Source organism: Ranitomeya variabilis, chromosome 5 (assembly GCF_051348905.1).
Source record: "Ranitomeya variabilis isolate aRanVar5 chromosome 5, aRanVar5.hap1, whole genome shotgun sequence".
In the NCBI taxonomy this organism is placed as follows: domain Eukaryota; kingdom Metazoa; phylum Chordata; class Amphibia; order Anura; family Dendrobatidae; genus Ranitomeya; species Ranitomeya variabilis.
In genome coordinates, this window is record NC_135236.1 from 112,412,050 (window position 1) to 112,434,716 (window position 22,667).

The window sequence follows — 22,667 nt, forward strand, 5'->3', positions numbered from 1 at the left end:
AGTAGTCTGGTCAGTGGTCCAGTGGGGCCACACCCCCGGACACCCGCGCCTACCAGTCTGGGCATGAGCGTTACACCCTCAGCATGATTTATTTCATTTTCAGTCAGAATTTCAGTGCAGGAGCTCTAACCTATTTCCATAAAGACTAGATCCTGCACTGATACTACGAGGGAGAACAGTAAATATGTCAGTCACACAGAATGGGCATTATTACAGCAACACAGCCTAGGACTAGTCCAGGGGTATAGACGCCTCACCTGACTAAGGCTCAGGTCACACTACCATATTATTTCTCATCTGAGAGAATAGAGCTGATTATGGTGATCACACTATGGTCAAACTCTCATCAGAGTTTAATAAGAGTGTGCTCAGAGTGTGATCCAATTTTCTCAAATGAGGAGAAGGTGGAGAAAAAAAATCCTCCATTCTGTCAGTCCATGAAAATTGGACTGCACTCAGATGTCATCCGAATACAGTCCAATTTTTCCCATTGGCTCATTGACTTGCTATCATGAATGTACCGCATTCTGCTGGGACCTGTCGCACATCTGAGCTTAGAAGATTGCGCCGATCTCAGGTCCTCTTTAAATCTACACTGCCATTAATTAGCTAACAGGTTTCTTGTGGCATTGAAAGGGTTTTGAGTTCTTCCTGGTCTATTGGCTGTGCTGCTTATTGGAACCACACCCTTCCATTATATAAACCTGTGCCTGGCTTCCCTCCATGTGAGCAATAGAATCTTCATTCTGTTCCTGGCTTAATTGAAGAAAGTGTTCTGGAGAGTCGCTCTTGTCAATCGGATGCAAGTCGAGCCCCATAGAATAACTTTGGTCCAGATGCAATCCAATATTTTGTCGGGCTGGATTCAGACAAAAAATAGAGTCATCAGAGCAAAACCCTAAAGCTGGCTAGCTAAAGTCAAGAGAGGCAAAACAAAAGGTTTTTTCAGCTCTCATAAATCCAGAGTTTTCTCTCTCCAGACACCTGACTAAAATGTAGGGGTAGAGCTCTTTATGATACTGTTGTGGCAGTTTGGGGCTATAGGCAGCCTGACACGTTCCCATTAAATACTGGACATCCTCTATACATTGAGCATCTGTAAATGCATAATAAATGATTTAGCCATTTATTTAGAATCCTGCATCATCAGTGAATAGGTAAACTTGCGCTGAATTTCTGAATTTTTTTCCCATAATCGTAAATAAATTACAGATATGCTGAACTTTTTTTTTTGCTGCTGCATAAATACACATTTCAGTTTAATGTAATGATATGGAATCAAAAACAACAATTTGCCGGAAATTCTGTGGAATCTGCAATGTACCAGAACACAAATGAATAACAGACATGCAGCGTCTGATATTCTTAGTACTTTTACAGATCTTAATATATTCACATTATAATAGGCAGTCTGCAAAGCGAAAGCACTATTTAAAGGTTCCTGTAGGGAATTTCTGTGCTAGAGCGGATAATTGAGGGGAGGGAAAGTTTTTCCCACAGATTTTCATTACATTAATAAGACAGTTTAAAATGGGGCACTGAGGTTTTTCTCGGCATGTTGAATACATCTTTGGTAAATGACTCTTCTGCGAGTACGGCAAACCGAGCCAATGCATTCTGTGGAGTGAAAGTGCAGATACATTTGCTGGAGCTCTCTGAATAGACACAAACGTGTATTGCATGGCATCTCATATTGTAATTATTCAGAATTACTTATGGAATGAATGCTTTCCTCACGTTTTAATAATTCATAGCTCTCATGTCAAGTGGCACGGAAACAGAGAAAGTTATGAAATTTTCATTGTGGCTTTCTAGCACAAATGATATTCGTTCTTGGACACAATCAGAGTTTGTGCGTTAGAGAGGATGTTTCACCCCAATCATATCTTACCATATTTCCTAAAGGACCTATAGACATCACAGTGATAGCTCTATGTTCAAAATCTACCGAAAGTCCACAAGCCAAGGAATTATTTGAATACTTATACAAATGAGGAGCCCTTTTTATTAGATATCGTCTGAACGCCAGTTCCCTCTCCTAACTCATCACTTGGCTCAGTCTTGTATTCATGTATTTTCAATGGGAACAGAGTAGAAATCTGCTCTCAGACACCTCTGGCAACTGAATATCTCTTGTAGAAGCAAAAGGATCAGATGTGTAAGCTCACACTATCTGATTCCTCTTTGCCCTGACATCATCTAGGAGAGATCATCTCATTAGATGGTCAACCAGTACCACTGATAATGGAGACTTCAGACAACTTTAATCAGAGTAGAGAAGGGCAAATTCATTCTATGCAAATCAAATTTGTGTAGAATTTTTAAGAATTTGCTGATCCAGGTGGATTCAAATAATTTACAATTAACTTTGTGTGAATGGCCTAAAATGCCTGCCTCCATTTTACACATTGCAGAAGACTGCATCATCCAGAAAGGAAGGCTGACATGACCTCAAGAATAGTTAGGCAGGCTTCTTCATAATTCCTTGCAGCTATAACATCAGGGGAATAAATTGGATCTAACAATGCTGTGAGAGGAGTGCTGCAGCAAAAGAGAAGTTTGTAAGGAGACAATGCTCAGCACTGCTGTATGCTCCTCCCCCACACTGACTGCTGTGAGATGAAAGCTGAAGTAGTGTTAGTAATCACACATATTTCCACTTTACTCCAAGCACTTGTAATCATTCTATTTATGCAGGCAGCAAAGTACACACTCTCAGAGAAAAATCTCTGGTAATGCCCACATGGATTTATGATAAACTATAATCTAAGATAATATCTTCACAACTGGGAGGACAAAATAAAAAATGAAAACTACATTTTACTCAGATTTACAGCCACTATTTCATGATGTTGCCAATTGAGCAGGCTCAAACTGGTGAAAGATCCTGTCTAAGAATGTTTAAACTAAAAGGACATACTAATATAGCATGAGATATTTTCCTAATTGCAAAATTAAGAACAAATGTGCTTTCCCTTAACCTTTTTACAAATTGTTTTATGGACTCTAATCTTCTGCTCTACGAACAAAACATAATATTACATCATGCAAGCAAAACCTTTGAAAGGCTGCAAAGCACGGTAGAACCTACTGAGTGGTTACATACAGACACATATAGCACAACTATCTCCCAGAAAAATCATGCTTCTTTTTTGGTATATTTTTTTTACTGGTCAACATACAGTTGGGTATATCAAGGAAGGAACATTAACTATTTCTTCAGCTAACATATTTTGCATTCAACATGCTGCTGGGTAAGAGAAGTGACCAGTGTATAAGAATTTTTCTGGCACAGAGGTGCAGATCATGTTTAGAGGCAGTTGATCAATAATGGTGGAACCGCTCCAACATCCTCATAGTATCTCTGTGTCCTATTCTTCCATCAATCAGTTGGTTGTCGCACAGAGAACCAATGACATCTCTAGGTCCAGTTCATCATCACATAAAATACAAATCAGTAGTAATGACAGAACGGAGGCATAAGACACCCATTTATCATCGAGATTGAACATTTCCAGTTCATTAGTACTAACCTTCAGAAACTAGCATAGAACAAGAAACGGCATCGCATACATGTAGAGCCACATTCATATTCTGTTTCCTATGTGAAAACTCCTAAGTCAATCAAAATGCTTATCTCAAGCTACTTAAGATTTCTTCCTCTTGCAAAGAAATTGACAGCAGGTTTTAGAACTGTAGAGTTACGGAAATAGATGAGTGGCCTTATACATGCGCTGAGTTTAGGATCCACTATTAGTAATTTCATACATAAATTGTCTTTGGCCAGGCAGGGCTAGTTCTAGGACCGCCTAGTGATTCTATAATTTTTTCCCTATACTTGGTTTAAAAAGTAACCATTACTGACTACCACATTTTTTGTTCTTGATTTCTTTTAGTGTTTCTTAAAGCCAGAAAGTTGCCATTTGAAATGACTTTATTTTTGTGCCATGTCTGTGATCAGCTTTTTTTCTACAAAATTAAACAACTGAATTAATATCCTCCAAGGCCGGTGATTCCATAATTTTTGTCAGGGGATGTAGCTAATTTTCCAATACTTATGTTTGTGTTTGTCCATTCCCTCTATTTTCCCCATTATCTAATATACAAGTTTGTCAGGAAGACTCAACTGAAAATATCTCAAATATTCTCAAACTTTTTTCCAAAATAGTTCTACTTTAAAGTTTTTCTCCTTAGGTCCAAGATTGCAGATCCTCTTGTTCTGTCTTCTACCTTTTGAAAGATAAAATTGTCAGAGAGAAGATAAGAATTTTCTGGACCCATTACTTTTGCCTGAGAGAGAGCCGCAACAAATATCTTCCATGATCATTATGTCATACTTTTTTGAGAACAGAGACATCTGATGTAAAAAGGTTCATCCATATCTTTAGTCTGTCCAGGTGACCTATAGTAAACAAGTACAATAGTGTCCTTTCTGTTCTTCTCTACTCGTATTTTTACAGAAACAGTTTCTACAGAGCTACCAGTCTCTGAAGCTTGGATTTCTGTGGAGATATGTTTTCTTAACATACAATACAACACCTCATCCCCTCTTGTTAACTCTGTTTCTAATAAATAAGTTGTAGTGAGTGAGCAGTGATTAAAATATATAACTTACGTATTTAATTTATAATTTACATAACTTAATTTTCTTTGTGGAGACAATCTAACATGAATTAAAGAGTTTAATTTTGTTTTGTTTTCATAAATCAGCAATACACATGAAAATAAGAAACTTTGTAAGATATCTTATTATAGAAATCTGCTTCTTTCTTCACCAGGAATGATCATTCATTCTCAGAGCTCTCATTACTGAGATAGGAGATGACAGTTGGTGCTCATAAAGTTCTATGGAAGTTGCCACAGAATGTCTGTCTTTATTTTTTTCCTTTATTCTCTCCATAGAACCTTGTGAGCAATATCTAATATTTTCAATCTCAGTAATGTGAAATCTGTCTTTTTCAAATACAGCAGATTTTGCAGCTTTTATCCATCCTAGAGGAGAAAGAAGCACATTTCTCTGATAAGATAAATTGCATAGTTGCCTTTTTTCATGTGTAGTATTGATTCATAAAACAAAAAAATAAAATGACTGTTACTGTTTAAATACTATTGAGTTGATTAATACTTTTTAATGACTAACTGAAAAGATGGTAATAAATTGCAAGCTTTCAAGACTACTCTGGTCTCTTCAGCAGGCACAGTATGTATGTAGTTCTGCTATGCCTGATGAAGAGACCTGAGTTGTCTTGAAAGCTTCCTATTTATTACCATCTATTTAGTCAGCCATTAAAAGGTATCAACCACTGAGGACTCTCACAATTTAATATTTTTCTATCTACTGTCTAACAAGGTACGAACACTTATTTTTCCTGTACTATATCTGCTGGTAATTCCTTGGTGGACACAAATACAAGAGGGCCCCTGTACAAGAACAATATATGGGCCATTTTTAGCCATATAGCTCATCATAATGCTCAATTCCTAATGCTTTGATGGTGGAAATGGGCCCCTTACCTCTTGGACCCTTGTGCAGCTGTACAGGTTGCACCGATATGTCCACTCTGGCTTCCTTACACATCATGGTTGCTTTTCTTAATATTTCAGACAAGCACTTTCTGTATGAAGACTCATTTAATCAGAAATCACACCTAAGTGTACGCATCCTAGAACTAGGGTGCAGTAAACCATGATAAGGAATGGCTTTGTATCCTTCCCTTGTCTTATTAAAGTAAAAATTGGCATTTGTTTTTTTGCTTCCAGATTATCAAAAAAGCAATTTTATCTTAAGACAAGATGCTAAAGGAGGTAATGGAACTAAATTGTATCAGTCAGGTCCCTCTACATCGGGCAGTTTTCTGCCAATTAGATCCGATATTGTCTCATCCTAGTTTGGCCCCCCTAATATAATCCTGCTTTTCTCTGTCTCTGTTACCGATTTTACATTTTGAATTGTTTTTGTGTCTTGTTCTGATAACATAAAACTTAGCTTAAAGTCAAACCTAAAGGTGTCATTTCACAATGAGCTGAAAACCATTTGACTTGTTCAAGAAGTTGTCTAAGATTACGATACTGATGAACTAGTCCCAGGATAAAAAATAAATATCAGACCATTGATGGTACAACAGCCGCTACCTGGTTAAGCTTTTTTTGGATCATGCCCCAGCCACATGGGGTATCCATGAACAACTCAAATCCATACACTGTGAAGTGCCTGTTCTCTAGTACTCTCTGTGCCTGTTCTCATGTACTACTGATCAGCTCCACTAAAGGGAATCTGTCAGGTCCGATAAAATTATGAACCTACAGATATAGGGTAAATTTGCAGGTTAATAGCAATATGGAAGTGCCCGGCTGCAGTACTGAAAGTGCGGCACATGGAGAAAAAAAACCTTAGTTCTCCCAGGAGCCACCAGCTTTCAGGCACTCAGGCTTGCCTGTAGCGATTATAGTCACCACTCACAGCATTGAAAGCGGCAGCAGTAAGTATACCCTGGCATTGATGTAAAGCTCACTGTCAGTCAGTGCTGGTACGTTCTTATGGATGTGACTCTCAGTCTGGTAAGCGGTAACTGTAGCTACGCCATCACACCTGTACGACTGAAAGCCGGTGGCTTCTAGGATAAATAAAGTTTATTTTCTCCCAGCTACTGCACCTTCAATACTGCATCCAGGCAACTTTATGACGCTGTTAACTTGCAGATTATCCCTATATCTGCAAGTTAATAGCGATATCAGACCTGATAGTTTCCCTTTAAGTGAAAGGGTGAAATCTGAGTATAAAACATATATCTTCCATTCCAGTTCTAGTATGTGTAAATGTACAGTGCTCAAAACAATAAAACAAATGAGGAGGCAAAGCAAGGACAGCTACTGTTTTATCGGAGTCAATATGTTACACGGACGGACATTGGTTTGAAATGACTCCTTATAACACTAAATTATTGCAATTATAGGTTTTTTTTCACCAACTAAAGCTTGCTGCTTGGAATAAAGGAGATGGCTGCTTTGTTACAAGTTTATTTATTTAAATAAGTAATATAAAGTTATGTCACTTCTAATGTGAATTCTGCTGCATCCACAAAAGTCCTAATGCTGACCATCCATAATAGCACCACGCTGTATTCATCATGCATCACTTCTCATGCAGTGCATGTGTATTAGAAGCATAAGATAGTGTGACACAATGTCTAGAGAGCATGCACCGGATGATAGATTCAGAGCATGGACATGTGGGTCATGCGATTGATCATCTGCTCCCTCAGGGCTTCATGTCACATGGACTGGAGCCCTTGAATGATTAGTAAAGAGGGGACTGTTTATGAGGACACAACACTAAGCAAGGATGGGACTTTGGTTGGATTCAAGCTGAAAGTACAGTCTGTAAACAAGTTTTATAACTTTAGATCATGTATTCTATTAAATTAAATATATTTATAACAAAGCAGCCACATCTTTAAAGAGACTAGATCTAAAGAGATCAGCTGATCTAGGACAACTGTATTGTAAGAAGGAGTTGTCCAGCTGATATAACTGCATTTAACCAAATTTTTGAGTTTGTATAGTACAGGTAAAAAGTATTGAGACCAATTAATTAAGACCGATGTAGCACATGTTCAAGTTATGCCAGTCATGCTGGAGTCCAGGGCACCAAATTTATTAAGAAAGCAAACACCACTTAATAAAATTGGCACAATTCCCCTGTAGGTGTGCTCCTCTGTGCACTTTGCCAGAAATGCCTCTCCAGTCAGGATCAGAAATAACATTTTTGGCACACAAACTTAGTACCGTGATGAATTTGATGAGCAGATGTGGCCACGTCCTCGCCCCACCAGGTTCCTCTCAGCTTCATACATTTCTGTGGAATTGATTCAAATTGACGTGACAACTCCAAAAGTCAGAACACTTTTTAGCAATCCCTTGTTAGACATACATTTTGCAAATTTTCAAAACTTCTACACTGATTTTCTGTCGTAAAAGCTTTTGATGAATTGGCCCCATAGTGTTCTGTTCAATGCTAAAAAGTCTTAAAACTGAGAAATTATATGTAAAAGTGAATGTAAACAATAATATTCCTAAGTAAATAAGGTCCCGAAATTATAACAAGGAAGCTCTCATTAGCAACTCATACTACAATGTATGATCAAGATATTTGTGATTAACAAAAGCTTGCTAAATGTTTAACAATGTAATTTTCCCTTTCACAAGTGAGCAATTGTTATGGAAATGGACTACAGAACTATAGAAAACAGAATATAAAATAAAATTTGTTTTGTTTCTAATCTACAATAGTTTTTCACTAATTTCCCTCCAGCAGAATGACGGCAGATCAAAGATTGACTTTTCTTTGTGCAAACAAGAATGGTTTCGTAATGAAAGTAGTTCCTGTAGAGTTGGTTGTAGCTCATTCAACCGATCTCTATTAAAATATATATGAGCTCATGTATTTATTCATATATGCCACATTTGGGAGTACTGAGCCTGGAAATTATTTGATTCCTGTAGATTGCATAGATTTTGGTTGAGGCTCGGAAAGAAAAAAGCTGGTAATCATTCAGCAAGAATAGAAAGTAAAATAAACCAAATAAAAAAAAAATCTACCCTTCACATACGCATACTGCGCATCGTAAACTTTTCTAACAACTGAAAACCATTTCTAGCATACATGTCCTTGCTTCTTCTCCTTTTTAGGTGCCTGCTCTTGCTGATCTCAAAACAGCCCAGTACATTCTTTCTTTCTTTCTTTGAAGGGCCTACAAATAATACCTAGGTCAGCTGATAGTCTAATCTGTATTGGGGCTTCTCAACTCTCCCTTGACCAGATGATGTTGGAGGAGAGATGGATCCGACTTATTGACTTTCAAAGGCCAAATCCATTTCCTCTCTTTGGAATAAGTCATCACCAGAAGAATTTGGCAGTGGTTCTCTCATAAAGAACATGGCATTGCTTGGTTGAAATGGCACAACACTGTGTTTTTCGGAGATGTGAGTGATAGCTGTTGGCTGATAGCTATCGAATGTGTATGGGGGATGTGACATGCAAGAACAGCAGACCGGTGAACTATCAAAAAACTTTTACTGGGACTGGGAGAATATTCCGCCAGACATAGACATGTCTAGAGTCTGCAATACACCTGCAACAAAAGAAACAAATCCGATGATGGAGCCACCTGGTAATCTGATGCCAAGGAAAATGCAACACTGATCCATTGAATAGCTCCTCTAATCTTGCAGGGTATCCAAAGTGGGTGACAAAATACTTTGCAGATGATCTCCAGTCTCTAAATGCCCAAGTAGTGGTCTAAAGATCTGGCCTCAGCAGTAAATTCTAGCCCTTTTAATATAAAGCACCAATAATGACCCCCCCCAACATGTGTCTTTCCTTTTATACATTTTTCTTGGAAATAATCAAACTCCACAATTTTAAAAATCTGGTACAAGTTCAAAAAGTGAAAAAAGGTCCCTAAAATCTTGTCTTAAGGTACCTTCACACTCAGCAACTTTACAACGAGAACGACAACGATCCATGACGTTGCAGCGTCCTGGATAGCGATCTCGTTGAGTTTGACACGCAGCAGCGATCTGGATCCTGCTGTGATATCGCTGGTCGGAGCTAGAAGGCCAGAACTTTATTTGGTCGTCAGATCGGCGTGTATCGTCATGTTTGACAGCAAAAGCAACGATGTCAGCAATGTTTTACATGGAGCTAACGACCTGTGAGAACGATAAGTGAGTCACCGTTACGTCACAGGATCGCTCCTGCATCGTTGTGGAGCTGCTGTGTTTGATGTCTCTACAGCGACCTAAACAGCGACGCTCCAGCGATCAGCTCGTTGTCTATATCGCTGCAGCGTCGCTGAGTGTGACGGTACCTTTAGGCCAGTCTGTAATGTTGTGTATGATGGAGGCCCCCTGCAGACAGAAACAAAGACACAAAAAAAACTATTAGTTGCAGGACAGTGAATGCTAATGGAGGTCTAATTCCATTATGCTCCATAGGGCCTAATTACGTTATGGTCCATGGATGCTGATTGTGGTGACACATTGTTACAGGGGGCCTTTCACCGACCACTTTCAACAAATTCCTTACTACCTTTTCCACGTAAGATTATAAAATCTATCATTTGGTTAGACTTAAGTCAACGCTAAATGAAAAGTCTACTCTCCAGCATTATCTAGCTTTGAATGACTGTTAAGCTGGCTGCACACATAAGATTATGATCAGTCAGAATGTAATAAATCAATTGCTCATTGGATCATTCATAAAGAAAAAAATGATAATCAACTCAGGTTAAACTAGGCGATCAAGAAGAATGTATGTCATGATCCAAGCCGGGTTTTAGTGTTATCTTTCCTTTCCCGGGCTGGTCATGTCAGGGGTTAACTTTCACAGCTTTGTTCCTGTGTCCTGTCTGCTATATATCTGTGCTGCTACCTGTTGTTCAGTGCCAGCTATATTGCTTGCTTTCGGCATGCTAGCTGGCTCTGGTGAGTTCCTGATCTGTCCTGCTGCATTCAGTTAACCCGACCCGTGTTTATTTATCTCCTGTCTACCTGTCTCAGCTCCTGACTTCCCTGTTTGTTTGGATTTCCCGCTACCTGACTTTGGCTTGACTCTGATTTGATTTTGTCTCTCTCCACTGGTATTCCTGCTACTGACCGGAACTGACCCTTGCACTCCTCTGACTCTGCGCCTTGGTTTTTCCCTTTTGTACTGCATTTTCCTCTGGTATTGACTCGGCTCTCTGACTATTTTACTGCCACCTAGTGGTGACTTCACTGTACTGCTGTGGGTCTGCTCCTCATCAGGATATTCAGCTCAGTCTCCACTCTGTTGCCATCTAGTGGAGCTTGCATTACTCTGCATTAATCCTCAGGAGTACAGCGTGACAATGTATCAATGAAAACAGAGTGGCCTTTGAACAAGGTGGCAAATGATCAGGTGAACATGGCCAATTATACCAGACATGTAGCTTCATACAACCTGACGAATCCTATTTTGGCAGGCAATACTATCTGTCATTGGCCATTGTGAATGATTGCTAGTGTAGATTTCACAACTAACTGATCTTCTGCTTAAATTGTCAAATATTGTCAATTTTGGCCTTTTTCATTAGATGAGTTTGGGCAGTTTTATAGTAGCACCCATTTAGATAAGCTATTCTTTAAGGATGATGAGAGAATATCCAAATACAAGGCATTATAACATGATAAAAAGTAATAAAACTGATATTAATAATAGTGCTATAAAATATAGTGTTCCATAACAACTATAAAAGTAGAGGAAAAATTGGAAATTTCTAAGACAGGTGGTATGTCCTAACATTTGCATGTCAGGCATGTCATTCTCCACAAGGAGAAACCTCCCACTTAGAACTCAGTCAGAAGCCTCCCATACATCCAAATCAGATCTCATGCTTTGCACTGAGGAGGGAAAACACCCCGAAACATGTGCCTGCCAATTGAGATTCTGGTTTTGCTTTTATCCTAAGTCATATGGCAAGGCTCAATAAAGAGTTGATATCGACTTGTAGGATCGCTACTTTCAATAGGTGGCACTAGAGCTCAAGTCCTCTTCCTCTCTGCAGGTACAATTTGCATATCTACATCTTAAAAGACACGTCAGTAATGGCAAACGTGGAAAGATTCCAGAGATCAGTGGACATGAAATACTCACAGGGTTCTGGGTAAGTATGCTCTACGTGACACCACTACCCCAGAAGACTACATACTGTACATTAACAGATACATAGTACAGATATATCTACTCTTACCCTGCTATGATTTTGGTAAAGACTCATTTTTTTATAAGTGAATGTATAATGTTTAATAACCAATACAATAGTAATCATGACTGTAATTCTTAGCAGGAGACTTTAAGTGGAAAAGAACAGTTGTATGTTCTATCGGAGTTAGATACAAGGACAATATATCTGTTGTCTTGCTAGATCATGCATTTGTTTTTTGCTGTATTAGTTTTTCTTCCTTTTATTGCGTATTTTATCACCAATTGACCTTATTTCTCTCAGAGTAAATAGCACAAGTTCAATAATCTGATAAATCATGAATGGTGGATACATTAGCAGAGCACAGTGATCACACAAGTGTTGTTTTGAGCACTTGCATTGGGGCTGATTGATAACTGTGAAAAATACATAGGGCAGGAGATCTCCGAGTATACGTGGACATACAGTAAGCCAAGTGTGTAATCTGATAATGCTTTGAGTGTAGCAAATCACATTTACAGCTAATAAATGTACATTTAGAATTTATTCCTCGGGGGAAATTTGAACAAAATTAATGTTGTCTTAAATTACTGGAGTATTAAAACAGTAATTTCCATTACTGCAAGCAGGCAGATTAAGTGTAAGCATGGAGTAAGCCAACAAAGATGTATGGCCAACAACAATACCACAATGACTTGCAGTCTCTTACAGTGGGGAAAATAAGTATTTGATCCCTTGCTGATTTTGTAAGTTTGCCCACTGACAAAGACATGAACAGTCTATAATTTTAAGGGTAGGTTAATTTTAACATTGAGAGATAGAATATCAAAAATCAAGTCCAGAAAATCACATTGTATGAATTATATACATTTATTTGCATTTTGTAGTGAGAAATAAGTATTTGGTCCCTCTGGCAAACAAGACTTAAAACTTGGTGGCTTGATGTAGTTGATGATGAGGTTTGCGCACATGCCAGGAGGAGTTTCAGTCCACTCCTCTTTGCAGATAATCTCTAAATCATTAAGATTTTGAGGCTGTCGCTTGGCAACTCGGAGCTTCAACTCCTTTCATAAGTTTTCTATGGGATTAAGGTCTGGAGACTGGCTAGACCACTACATGACCTTAATGTGCTTCTTTTTGAGCCATTCCTTTGTTGCCTTGGCCATAACCCATTTTTAATGCCGTGGTGGAGGGAAGGAGGTTATCACTCAGGTTTTTACTGTACATGGCTCCATTCTTTCTCCCATTGATGCGGTGAAGTAGTCCTGTGTCCTTAGCAGAAAAATGACCCAAAACATAATGTTTCCACCTCCATGCTTGACAGTGCAGACGGTGTTCTTTGGGTCATAGGCCACATTTCTCTTCCTCCAAACACGGTGAGTTGAGTTAGTGCCTAAGAGCTTAATTTTTGTCTCATCTTACCACAGCACCTTCTCCCAATCACTCACAGAATCATCCAGGCATTCATTGGCAAACTTCAGATGGGCCTGCACATGTGCCTTCTTGAGCAGGGGGACCTTGAGGGCACTGCAGGATTTTACACTTTTACGGTGTAATGTCTTACCAATGGTTTTCTTGGTGACAGTGATCCAAGCTGCCTTGAGATCATTAACAAGTTCCCCCGTGTAGTTATAAGCTGATTTCTCACCTTCCTCAAGAGCAAGGATACCCCACGAGGTGAGGTTTTGCATGGTGTCCCAGATCGATGTCTATTGACAGTCATTTTGTATTTCATCCATTTCCTTACTAGTGCACCAACAGTTGTCTCCTTCTCACCCAGTGTCTTACTTATGGTTTTGTAGCCCATTCCAGCTTTGTGCAGGTCTATGCTCTTGTCCCTGACATCTATATAAAGTTGTTTGGTTTTGCCCATGTTGTAGAGGTTACAGTCTGACTGATTAATTGAGCCTGTGGACAGGAGTTTTTTTTATAAAGGTGACTATGTTAAACAGCTGTCTTTAATGCAGGTAACGAGTTGATTAAGAGCATCTAACTGGTCTGTAGGAGCCAGAACTCTTAATGGCTGGTAAGGGATCAAATACTTATTTCTCACTGCAAAATGCAAATACATTTATATAATATATACAATGTTAGGGGTCGAGTTCCCACCTCTGCACAGGGGGAATCTCGGGCCATCTCCACTGCGGTCTCCCATTTTTCTCCTGCTGCAGTGGAGCCTGCTCAGCGGAGACGTCAGTCCCAGCGTCTTGCTCAGTCCCACTCTGTACAAAGAGTTACTGCTGCTTTTCCTGCTTCTGCCATTGAAGTCAGTGCTGGGCAGCGGTGAGCAGACGCTTCTGGGACTAAGTCCTGCTCTTCTCATTCTGAGCATGCCCTGAGTAAGATCTCTCAGTGGAGATTGAGGGTCACATGGTCAGATACTGCAGCTAAGTCCATTGGTCCTTTCAGGAAGGTCCTTTAGGTGCTAGGACTAAGTCCTGCTTGGCACACACTGAGCATGCCCAGGGCAAGATCTCTCAGTGGAGATTTAGGGTCACATGTTCAGGTATGGCAGCCTCTCATTGGTCCTTCTGGGAAGGTCTTTTACTTGCTGCAGCTATATAAGGCTCGCATGGCCGCACGGCCATGCGCTAGTATTGCTTCATTTATGTACTTTGCGCCAGTGTGGCCTTGTATGTGTGTGTTCAGGGACCCGGCTGAAATAAGCCCCTAGAATGCTGGCACCTCCGGCGAGGAGTTTGTATGCTTGTGTGCTCAGGGACCTGGCCGAAATAAGCCCCTAGAATGCTGGCACCTCCGGCGAGGAGTTTCGTGTGCGTGCAAGACCACTGACTGCTCTAGTTTAGACAGTTAACCTGTGCCACTGTGGAGTCTAACAGGGTGCAGCGCTTTGTGTTCATGGCTGCTCTGTGAAGTAACAGAGTTAGCTAACACCGTCATTTAGTTCCGCTATTTACTAGCAGCAGGTTCTCCTGCACGGTGGACCCCGGGCTGCGAACGCATCTATCCTAATAAATATATACTTTCATTAGGTGCGTTCCGCTAGCCCTATCATAACATACAATGTGATTTTCTAGATTTTATTTTTGATATTCTATCTCTCAGTGTTAAAATTAACCTACCTTTAAAATTATAGACTCTTCTGGCCTTTGTCAGTGAGCAAACTTACAAAATCAGCAAGGGATCAAATACTTATTTCCCCCACAGTACTATCATTGTCAGGGGAATATTTTTCTATGTCTTGGGGCTACAGCAATTTTGCTCTGGTAAAATAAATAGTACAACTCTGAACATCGATATGACAAGGCTTTTTTTATAACCTAAGACTATTTATAGTGATGGGTTACTGATAGCGTTCCAGGTCTTGGATGTGATATGAATGATAACCACTTTATATGGCCAGCTCGAGTACTCATCACAAATATGTTACTAATAATTTGTCTTGTGATCTCTCCTCGCACTTATCTGGTAGCTAAGGCTACTTTCACATTAGCGTTTGAATCTGCAGCGTTTAATCCGCAAACGCAAGGACACGAAAAACGCATGAAAACGCGTGTAAACGCAGCGTTTTTAAAACGCTTACGGTTACCGCATGCGTCATTAAAACGCAGCGTTTACATGCTTTTGCTTGCGTTTTCTATGCGTTTGAGTTTTTTGTGCGCATGTCGCAAAATTTTACCAGAGAAAAATTCTAGATGCAAGAACCAGCCAATGGGACTACAGAGGGCGTGTATTATGTGAAATCTATATATAGACCCTAGGACAGCTGAAATCTTCAGATTTTGCTCCTGTGTCCTGTGAGAAGATGGATCTTCACATGGATAGCTATTACTTTAAACTAGATCTGAGCATCAAGATTTTTCTGGCATGTGCGTTTGCTTGGGAGCAACACCGAAACCGGGAAAGACAGAGAAGGACAAGGCGTAGGCGGTTTTGGCAACACCCCATTGTAGAACTGCGGGAGAGCCGTGGTACATATCACACCCTGTATGGCGAGCTCAATGAGAACCCAGAAAAATTCCCAGAATATACCAGGATGTCACAAGACTCTTTCCGGGATTTGCTTGATCGTGTCCAAGGAGCCATCCGGAGACAGGACACACAGCTCCGTAGAGCCATTCCACCAGCGGAACGTCTCCTGGTTACCTTAAGGTACGTAATAATTCTAAACAAAAGCTAACCAAAATTTTTTGCAGGTCTGATGTTTTTTTGCCTATTTTGTAAATTATTTATTCTTACTACAGATTTCTTGCAACTGGAGAGAGCTTGTCATCCCTTCATTTCCAGTACCGCCTTGGGATTTCCACGCTGTCCGGAATTGTTTTTGAAACCTGCCGGGCTTTATGGACCATTCTCCGTGAGGAATTTATACCCATACCCACGGAGGACATGTGGAAAGAAATTGCTGACAAATTTTGGACTGTTTGTAATTTTCCCAACTGTTTGGGTGCGGTGGATGGGAAGCACATCCGGATTACCAAACCAGCCAGAACGGGATCACAGTTCTTCAACTACAAAAAATATTTTTCAGTAGTTCTTATGGCAATAGCCGATGCAGACTGTCGCTTCATTGCTGTGGACATTGGTGCTTTTGGCCGTGGCAACGATTCACAGACTTTTAAAACCTCTGATATGGGCCGACGTGTTTATGGCAAAAATTTTAATTTCCCACAGCCACGACCACTCCCCTACACTCAAGGCCCACCGCTGCCATTTGTAATGGTTGGGGATGAGGCCTTTCAGATGAGTGAAAATCTCCTGAAGCCCTATTCAAGTCGGGACTTGAACCGCACAAAACGGATCTACAACTACAGACTAACCAGGGCACGCAGAACAGTAGAGTGTGCCTTTGGGATTATGGTGTCCAAATGGCGCATTCTAGCAACTGCAATAAATCTAAAAATGGAGACAGTGGATGAGGTAGTTAAAGCCTGTGTGGTTCTCCACAATTTCATTCTGGCTAAGGAGCGACCCACCATAGAACTTGATGAACCTGTTGCCAACCCTTTGCCTGATTACCGTCATCACCCGCTGCGGTCAACAGTTGAAGTAGGCCACATGCGGGACCAATTTGCAGCGTTTTTTGATTCTGACATTGGACGTGTGCCATGGCAGGACAATATGGTGTAAAATGTACTGCTGGTTTCGGGTCTGCAAATTTATGTTTGGAATGTTAATGTTTTTTCAAATAAAATAATTGTGATTTACTTTCTTCACCATGTCTCCTATCTATTTCCTTAACAAACCACTTTGGGTTTTTGGGCTTAGGTTGTTGACGTGAGTCCTGTCTTGGTTCACCATTAGCTTTTTGCCGCAGACTGTATAGACGATGTCCGTTATTGTCTCAGTATTTGTCCAGTACTTAACATCAGTATTTGTAAGCCTAAACCAGGAGCGGTAGTTAAATTCTTTTAGTGGTGCATATCTGTTTAATGTACTTTTCCTCACATAGTTCCACTCCAGGTTTAGGCTTACAAATAGTGCTGTAAAATACAGAGCGAATACTGACAGTGTGATGGCAGCCTACACCAGAGATCTATAGTCATCAAGTCAGGTGTCTGAACTAATGAATTCATGATGCTATTTGCTCTTGAATTCATTTTTCCTGACACTTGTCCGGGTGAGTATAGATTTGCCATGTACATTGTTCCTTCACTTTGTGTGAAATATATGTATATGTACCAATAAGATAAAATGGAGGTAATACAATGCATTTCTAAAATCAGCAGGTCAGGGGTCATAAATAATGTTTCGGATAAGAAAGGACCTGTTGAGTATAGTTGTGCTGTGTATTACCACCATTTTGTCTTCTGTGTGCGACCAAAAGTCACGGAGTAAACAGAAAGAACTGTTTTTGGAGAAAATACAAGTGTTATTTTTGGGGGCAACCTCATATCTCTCAACCAAACACACCAAGCTTCAGTGTTCTGCTAAGTAGGTACTGGAGGTTGGAGGTGGCCCCCAAAAATGTGTTTGACGCATAATTTGTTATTGGCGCATGCTGTGTGGTGACGGTGGCGAAATACACAATTAACCAAACCTTATTGGGGCAAAAAACACAGGTTTATTAAACACACACAAACCAAAAAATTAACTGCGCCTGCTTGGGGTTGAGTGCCGATATTGTGGGGTGTTGAGTAGTGAGGTCTGGCTTACTGTAGCCGACATAGGGGTGGCAGGAGAAGGCGCTATGAAACTACTGGGGTCAGGATATTCAGGGATAGGGCTAGACACATGAGAGGGTTGAGACACACTGGAAGGGTGAGACAAACCAGACATTACAGACACATTGGGAGGTGAGGGGGGAGGGATAGCTATGGTTTTTTGTTTTTTTTTGCCTTTCCCCTTCCTTGTTTTGCGCGGGCACGTTGTCGTGGTGGCAGGGAACGCCAGGGCAGGGTCCGGCAACAGCAGTCTGGTAGTGGTGGTGCCAGAGAACGCCAGGGCAGGGTCCGGCAACGGCAGTCTGGTAGTGGTGGTGCCAGAGAATGCCAGGGCAGGGTCCGGCAACGGCAGTCTGGTAGTGGTGGTGCCAGAGAACGCCAGGGCAGGGTCCGGCAACGGCAGTCTGGTAGTGGTGGTGCCAGAGAACGCCAGGGCAGGGTCCGGCAACGGCAGTCTGGTAGTGGTGGTGCCAGAGAACGCCAGGGCAGGGTCCGGCAACGGCAGTCTGGTAGTGGTGGTGCCAGAGAACGCCAGGGCAGGGTCCGGCGGCGGCAGTCTGGTAGTGGTGGTGCCAGGAAACACCAGGGCAGGGTCCGGCGGCAGCAGCATGCTGGTGGCAGTGGAGGAGGCCCAAGCAGGAGCAGCAGTTGTCATGGTGGTGGCGGTGGGCTGACCCACTGCACTGGGCATGGTGGTGGTGCTATAATACGGTCCGGAAGTGTTTGGAATGGAGGTGGCCGTGCAGTGGTATGCAGCAGATGTCGGCATTGATGTAAAGCGTGACAGTGTGGGCACTGTTGGAAATGTCCCCACTGTCTGCTGAAAATACCGACTCTGCTGCATAGCCTGCACGTAAGCAGCATTGCAGGCCTGCATAACAGTAATCTGGAGCTCAGGACTAAGGTGTTCCGACATGCCCTGTTCTATCTGATTAAAAAAATGATGTGCTGGCCTCTGGAGGTCGGCTTTCACTTGGGCAAGGGCTGTGGTTACCTCCTGGATACGTGTGCTCATATGACTAATGGCAGTATCCAGTCGGTCACCCATCGCCTTGAGTCCCTCATGGAAGACCGAGCTCAAGTGCAAAAACTCGGGCATGAGTGACCTGTCTGCGGCCCTCTGCCGCTGCCGGGAGGAGCCCATAAAAAATTGGCTAGAGGCAGAGGACTGGGGAAGGGGAACACCTAATGGACCAGCTTCCTGGTCTCCAGGTTGTGTGGCAGGCCCACTTGCTGCAGCGCTGGAGGATGGCTGGGACGGGTCCGTGGCTGACTGATGAAGGACCGCTCCAGAACCTGGGCCAACAGTGGAGCTCCAAGTGCTGCGGAAAAAAAAAAAAAAATATTACAAAACATTTACAAAAAGATAACTGAACAGTTAGATACACATTCAGATAGGGAAAGGTCACACTACTATTTGTAGTGAATTTTACATCAGAATTTGCAAGCCAGGAGTTCAACAGTAGGAATAAAAGTTTCATAAAACAACATGCTATACTTCTGCATGCATCGACCAGTCCTTGGGGATTAAAAAAACTGATGTAAACTATGAAGAGATGATGGAGACAATACAAGCCATATCTCTATACAAGGTATTGGTATGCCAAAACCTGGAGAGGAACTATGTGAGGGAAAGTATTTAAAGAACACGTACCCCACTGCTGCATCTATCAATCAATCAAGGTTTCGGATTACAAATACTGATGGGAAATACGAATTGACGACAGAGGACATACAAGCCTCCTGTATACTCACCAGGACAAGTGTCAGGAAAAATGAATTGAGGAGCCATTGGCATCCTGAAATCATTATTTATGACACCTGACTTGATGAGTATAGATCTGTTGTGCAGGCTGCCGTCACACTCTCAGTATTTGATCAGTATTTCAAATCAGTATTGGTATGCCAAAACCTGGAGAGGAACTATGTGAGGGAAAGTATTCAAAGAACACGTACCCCACTGCTGCATCTATCAATCAATCAAGGTTTCGGATTACAAATACTGATGGGAAATAATGACCAGCAACAAATTGCATTATACACCATTTTTTTTTTCTTTTTTAACCAATATACTTACGTTCTTCGTGCAAGGACTGGTCTCAAAAACGCAAGGATGCGGTGGTACTTGTATTTGCGTATCCTTGCTGCAGAACCACTTGGAAGCCGGCTCTCTTGGCGCAGGTCCTTGTTGAAGCGGTCCTTCATCGATCTCCAACGTGTTTTCACTTTTGACACTGTTGGCAAAACAAAACATAATAGTTAGGACAATGGTCTTTTGACCATGGTCACACAACTGTATGTGCTGTGAAAAAGTAATGACTTTCTGACATCATACACAGTTGTGTGAGCATGGCCAAGGTATTGACTACATCACACTGCATTGCGATACTTACCAAATGCAGAACGGACCCGAGCCGGGGCATTGGCCCAGCCATCCCACAACGCTGCGGCCACCTCATTCCAAAGCCTCCGGATCGTCACATTGTTGGCGTGCAGTGGATCCCGGGTGTCCCACAATGCGACTCGCTCGTGAACCAGGGAGATGAGGTGTTCATTCTCAATTAGGTCCTCATCCTCCTCTGGAACCTAACAACAAAAAGTACATTAATATAGGAGGCGTTCACATACGGAAGACAGAAAACAGAATCAGAGGAATGGCATGAATATTGAAGTAAAAAAAAACACTGGTGCTGAAGCAAAAGGGAAAGAAAGAGAGAAGTAGAAAGAAATGAAGATTCAAGAATTATAAAGTGAGGATACAATACACATTCAGCCAGCTATACTTACACGATGCCGCCGTCTTGCCCGGCCATGACTACGCTGCTCCTGCCCAGTCTCCTGCCCAGTCTCTTCCGCTGTAGAAGAAGTGGTCTGAAAAAGGGAAAATATACATTGTCATATGTGTAGATGTGACAGTGAATACAATCTGAGGAGGTGAATACTCACTTCGCTGACATGTTCCCCTTGTGCAGGCCCAGGCGTTTCCTCATCAGAAGAAGAAGACATTCTGATGTGTGCAGAAAGAAAGGAATGACAGAAATTAGGGCACATAGACACAGATTATAGAAAAGAAATGCATTGGATAGGATATACTCACATAGTTCTGAGGCTTGTTTGCTGATCCAAGGGGCTGTGGGGCGTCTCGTCTGCAAGGCAGTCTGCTGACTAGTGACCTGCAAATGTCCACTACCTCCCTTTATCACCTTGTATGTGGGGGGTGGCTTATCAGTGTCTAGACATGTTTTTCTCAATTGAGACGCATGCGTCGGTAAACGCAAGCAAACGCATGTACTGAAAAACGCATGCGTTTACATAGACTACAATGTGTTTTTTGGGCGCAAACCTTGCGCAATCAGCCACATACGTTTCCAGGCGGCAAATTGACGCCTCTAAAAATTACTACATGTTGCATTTCCGCGCCAAGACGCAGACGGCTAGACGACGCATGCGTCGTCAAACGCGGCAAAACGCGAACATAGAAAAACGCATGCGTCGTTAATGTTAAAGATAGGAATACACAACGCATGCAGATATTTGCGGAAGAAACGCTGCGGACACAACCGCAAATGTGAAAGCGGCCTAACCGCACAAATCAACCAAACACAGTGGGGAGAAGGAGTTAAAACTTTACAAACATTTTAGAAGTAAGATGCAGCACCACATCTTGTTTATTCTTTTGAATAATGAATAATGTTGAACAAGATATGGCTGAGCACCTACAGGTCTTCTTTCGGCATTCATCATTGCTGCACTCCTCATAGACATCTACAAGGGAGTGCCAACTGCATTTAGATAGATATCAGGTAAAAGCAAATTTTTCATAATGGCTAGTCCTTCTGACACCCCTAAATGCTTGTTTAGCTAAGGTCTTGAAATCTAACATATTTGATCTTTCTCATATACTGTACATACAGTATCATCTGATTCTACTCTAATATCACTTTAAAGGAAGCCTGTCAGTAAAAAAGGGTTATTCAAATCAAGATCATGAACTCTATGCACCTTTGGTGTGGCCAAGAAGTTCAATGTGCCTTCCTGGTTACAAAAGTAAAATAAGTAGAAAGGCACCTCCATTAACCCCTTTCTGACATTAGACATACTATCCCGTCGAGGTGGTGTGGGCCCGTATGACCACCGATGGGATAGTACGTCATATGCGATCGGCCGCGCTCATGGGGGGAGCGTGGCCGATCGCGGCCTGGTGTCAGCTGACTATTGCAGCTGACATCCAGCACTATGTGCCAGGAGCGGTCATGGACTGCCCTCGGCACAATAACCCCCGGCACACCGAGATCAAACATGATCCCAGTGTTCTGGCGGTATAGGGAAGCATCGCGCAGGGAGGGGGCTCCCTGCGTGCTTCCCTGAGACCACTGGAGCAACACGATGTGATCGCGTTGCTCCGAGGGTCTCTTACCTCCTCCTCGCTGCAGCAGGCCCGGATCCAAAAAGGCCGCGGCATCCGGGTTCTGCAGGGAGGTGGCTTCACAGTGCCTGCTCAGAGCAGGTGCCGGGAAGCCTCCAGGAGCTGTGCATGTTAGATCGCCGATCTGACAGTGCACAGCAGAGTGTCAGATCGGTGATCTTACACTATAACATAATGCCCCCCCGGGGTAATGTTATAGTGTAAAAAAAATAATATTCACATGTGTAAAAAAAATAAAAAAAAATTCCCCAAAAAAATTCCAAAAAAAAAAATTATATATTGTTCCTATAAATACATTTCTTTATCTAAATAAAAAAAAAACAATAAAAGTACACATATTTAGTATCACCGCGTCCGTAACGACCCGACCTATAAAACTGTCCCACTAGTTAG

The 22,667-nt window shown here is 41.7% G+C and overlaps 2 protein-coding genes across 9 annotated transcripts in view; one reads left to right on the forward strand and one right to left on the reverse strand.

Annotated features, from left to right (window-relative positions):
• The window catches only part of UNC5D (unc-5 netrin receptor D), a 930,366-nt gene that overhangs the window by 233,593 nt on the left and 674,106 nt on the right, over window positions 1–22,667 (forward strand). The window lies entirely within an intron of this gene.
• On the reverse strand, window positions 657–21,046 carry LOC143773387 (uncharacterized). The gene is made up of 4 exons (XM_077260850.1): window positions 20,636–21,046; window positions 19,926–20,434; window positions 18,218–19,170; window positions 657–859 (listed from the first exon to the last, which is right to left on the reverse strand). The coding sequence occupies exons 2-4, from the start codon at window positions 20,051–20,053 to the stop codon at window positions 657–659; spliced, it is 1,284 nt and encodes a 427-aa protein (XP_077116965.1). The 5' UTR covers window positions 20,054–20,434; window positions 20,636–21,046.

Bases quoted from the DNA above. Each gene is read 5' to 3' on its own strand.
- LOC143773387 (XM_077260850.1), bottom strand. From the start codon at position 20,053: ATGAAGGACCGCTTCAACAAGGACCTGCGCCAAGAGAGCCGGCTTCCA. The intron at 19,171-19,925 runs GTAAGTATATTG...TTTTTTCCGCAG, and splicing joins CCAGTCCTTGCACGAAGAAC to CACTTGGAGCTCCACTGTTG. The intron at 860-18,217 runs GCACCACCACTA...GTCTGAATCCAG, and splicing joins CCCTGCCCTGGCGTTCTCTG to CCCGACAAAATATTGGATTG.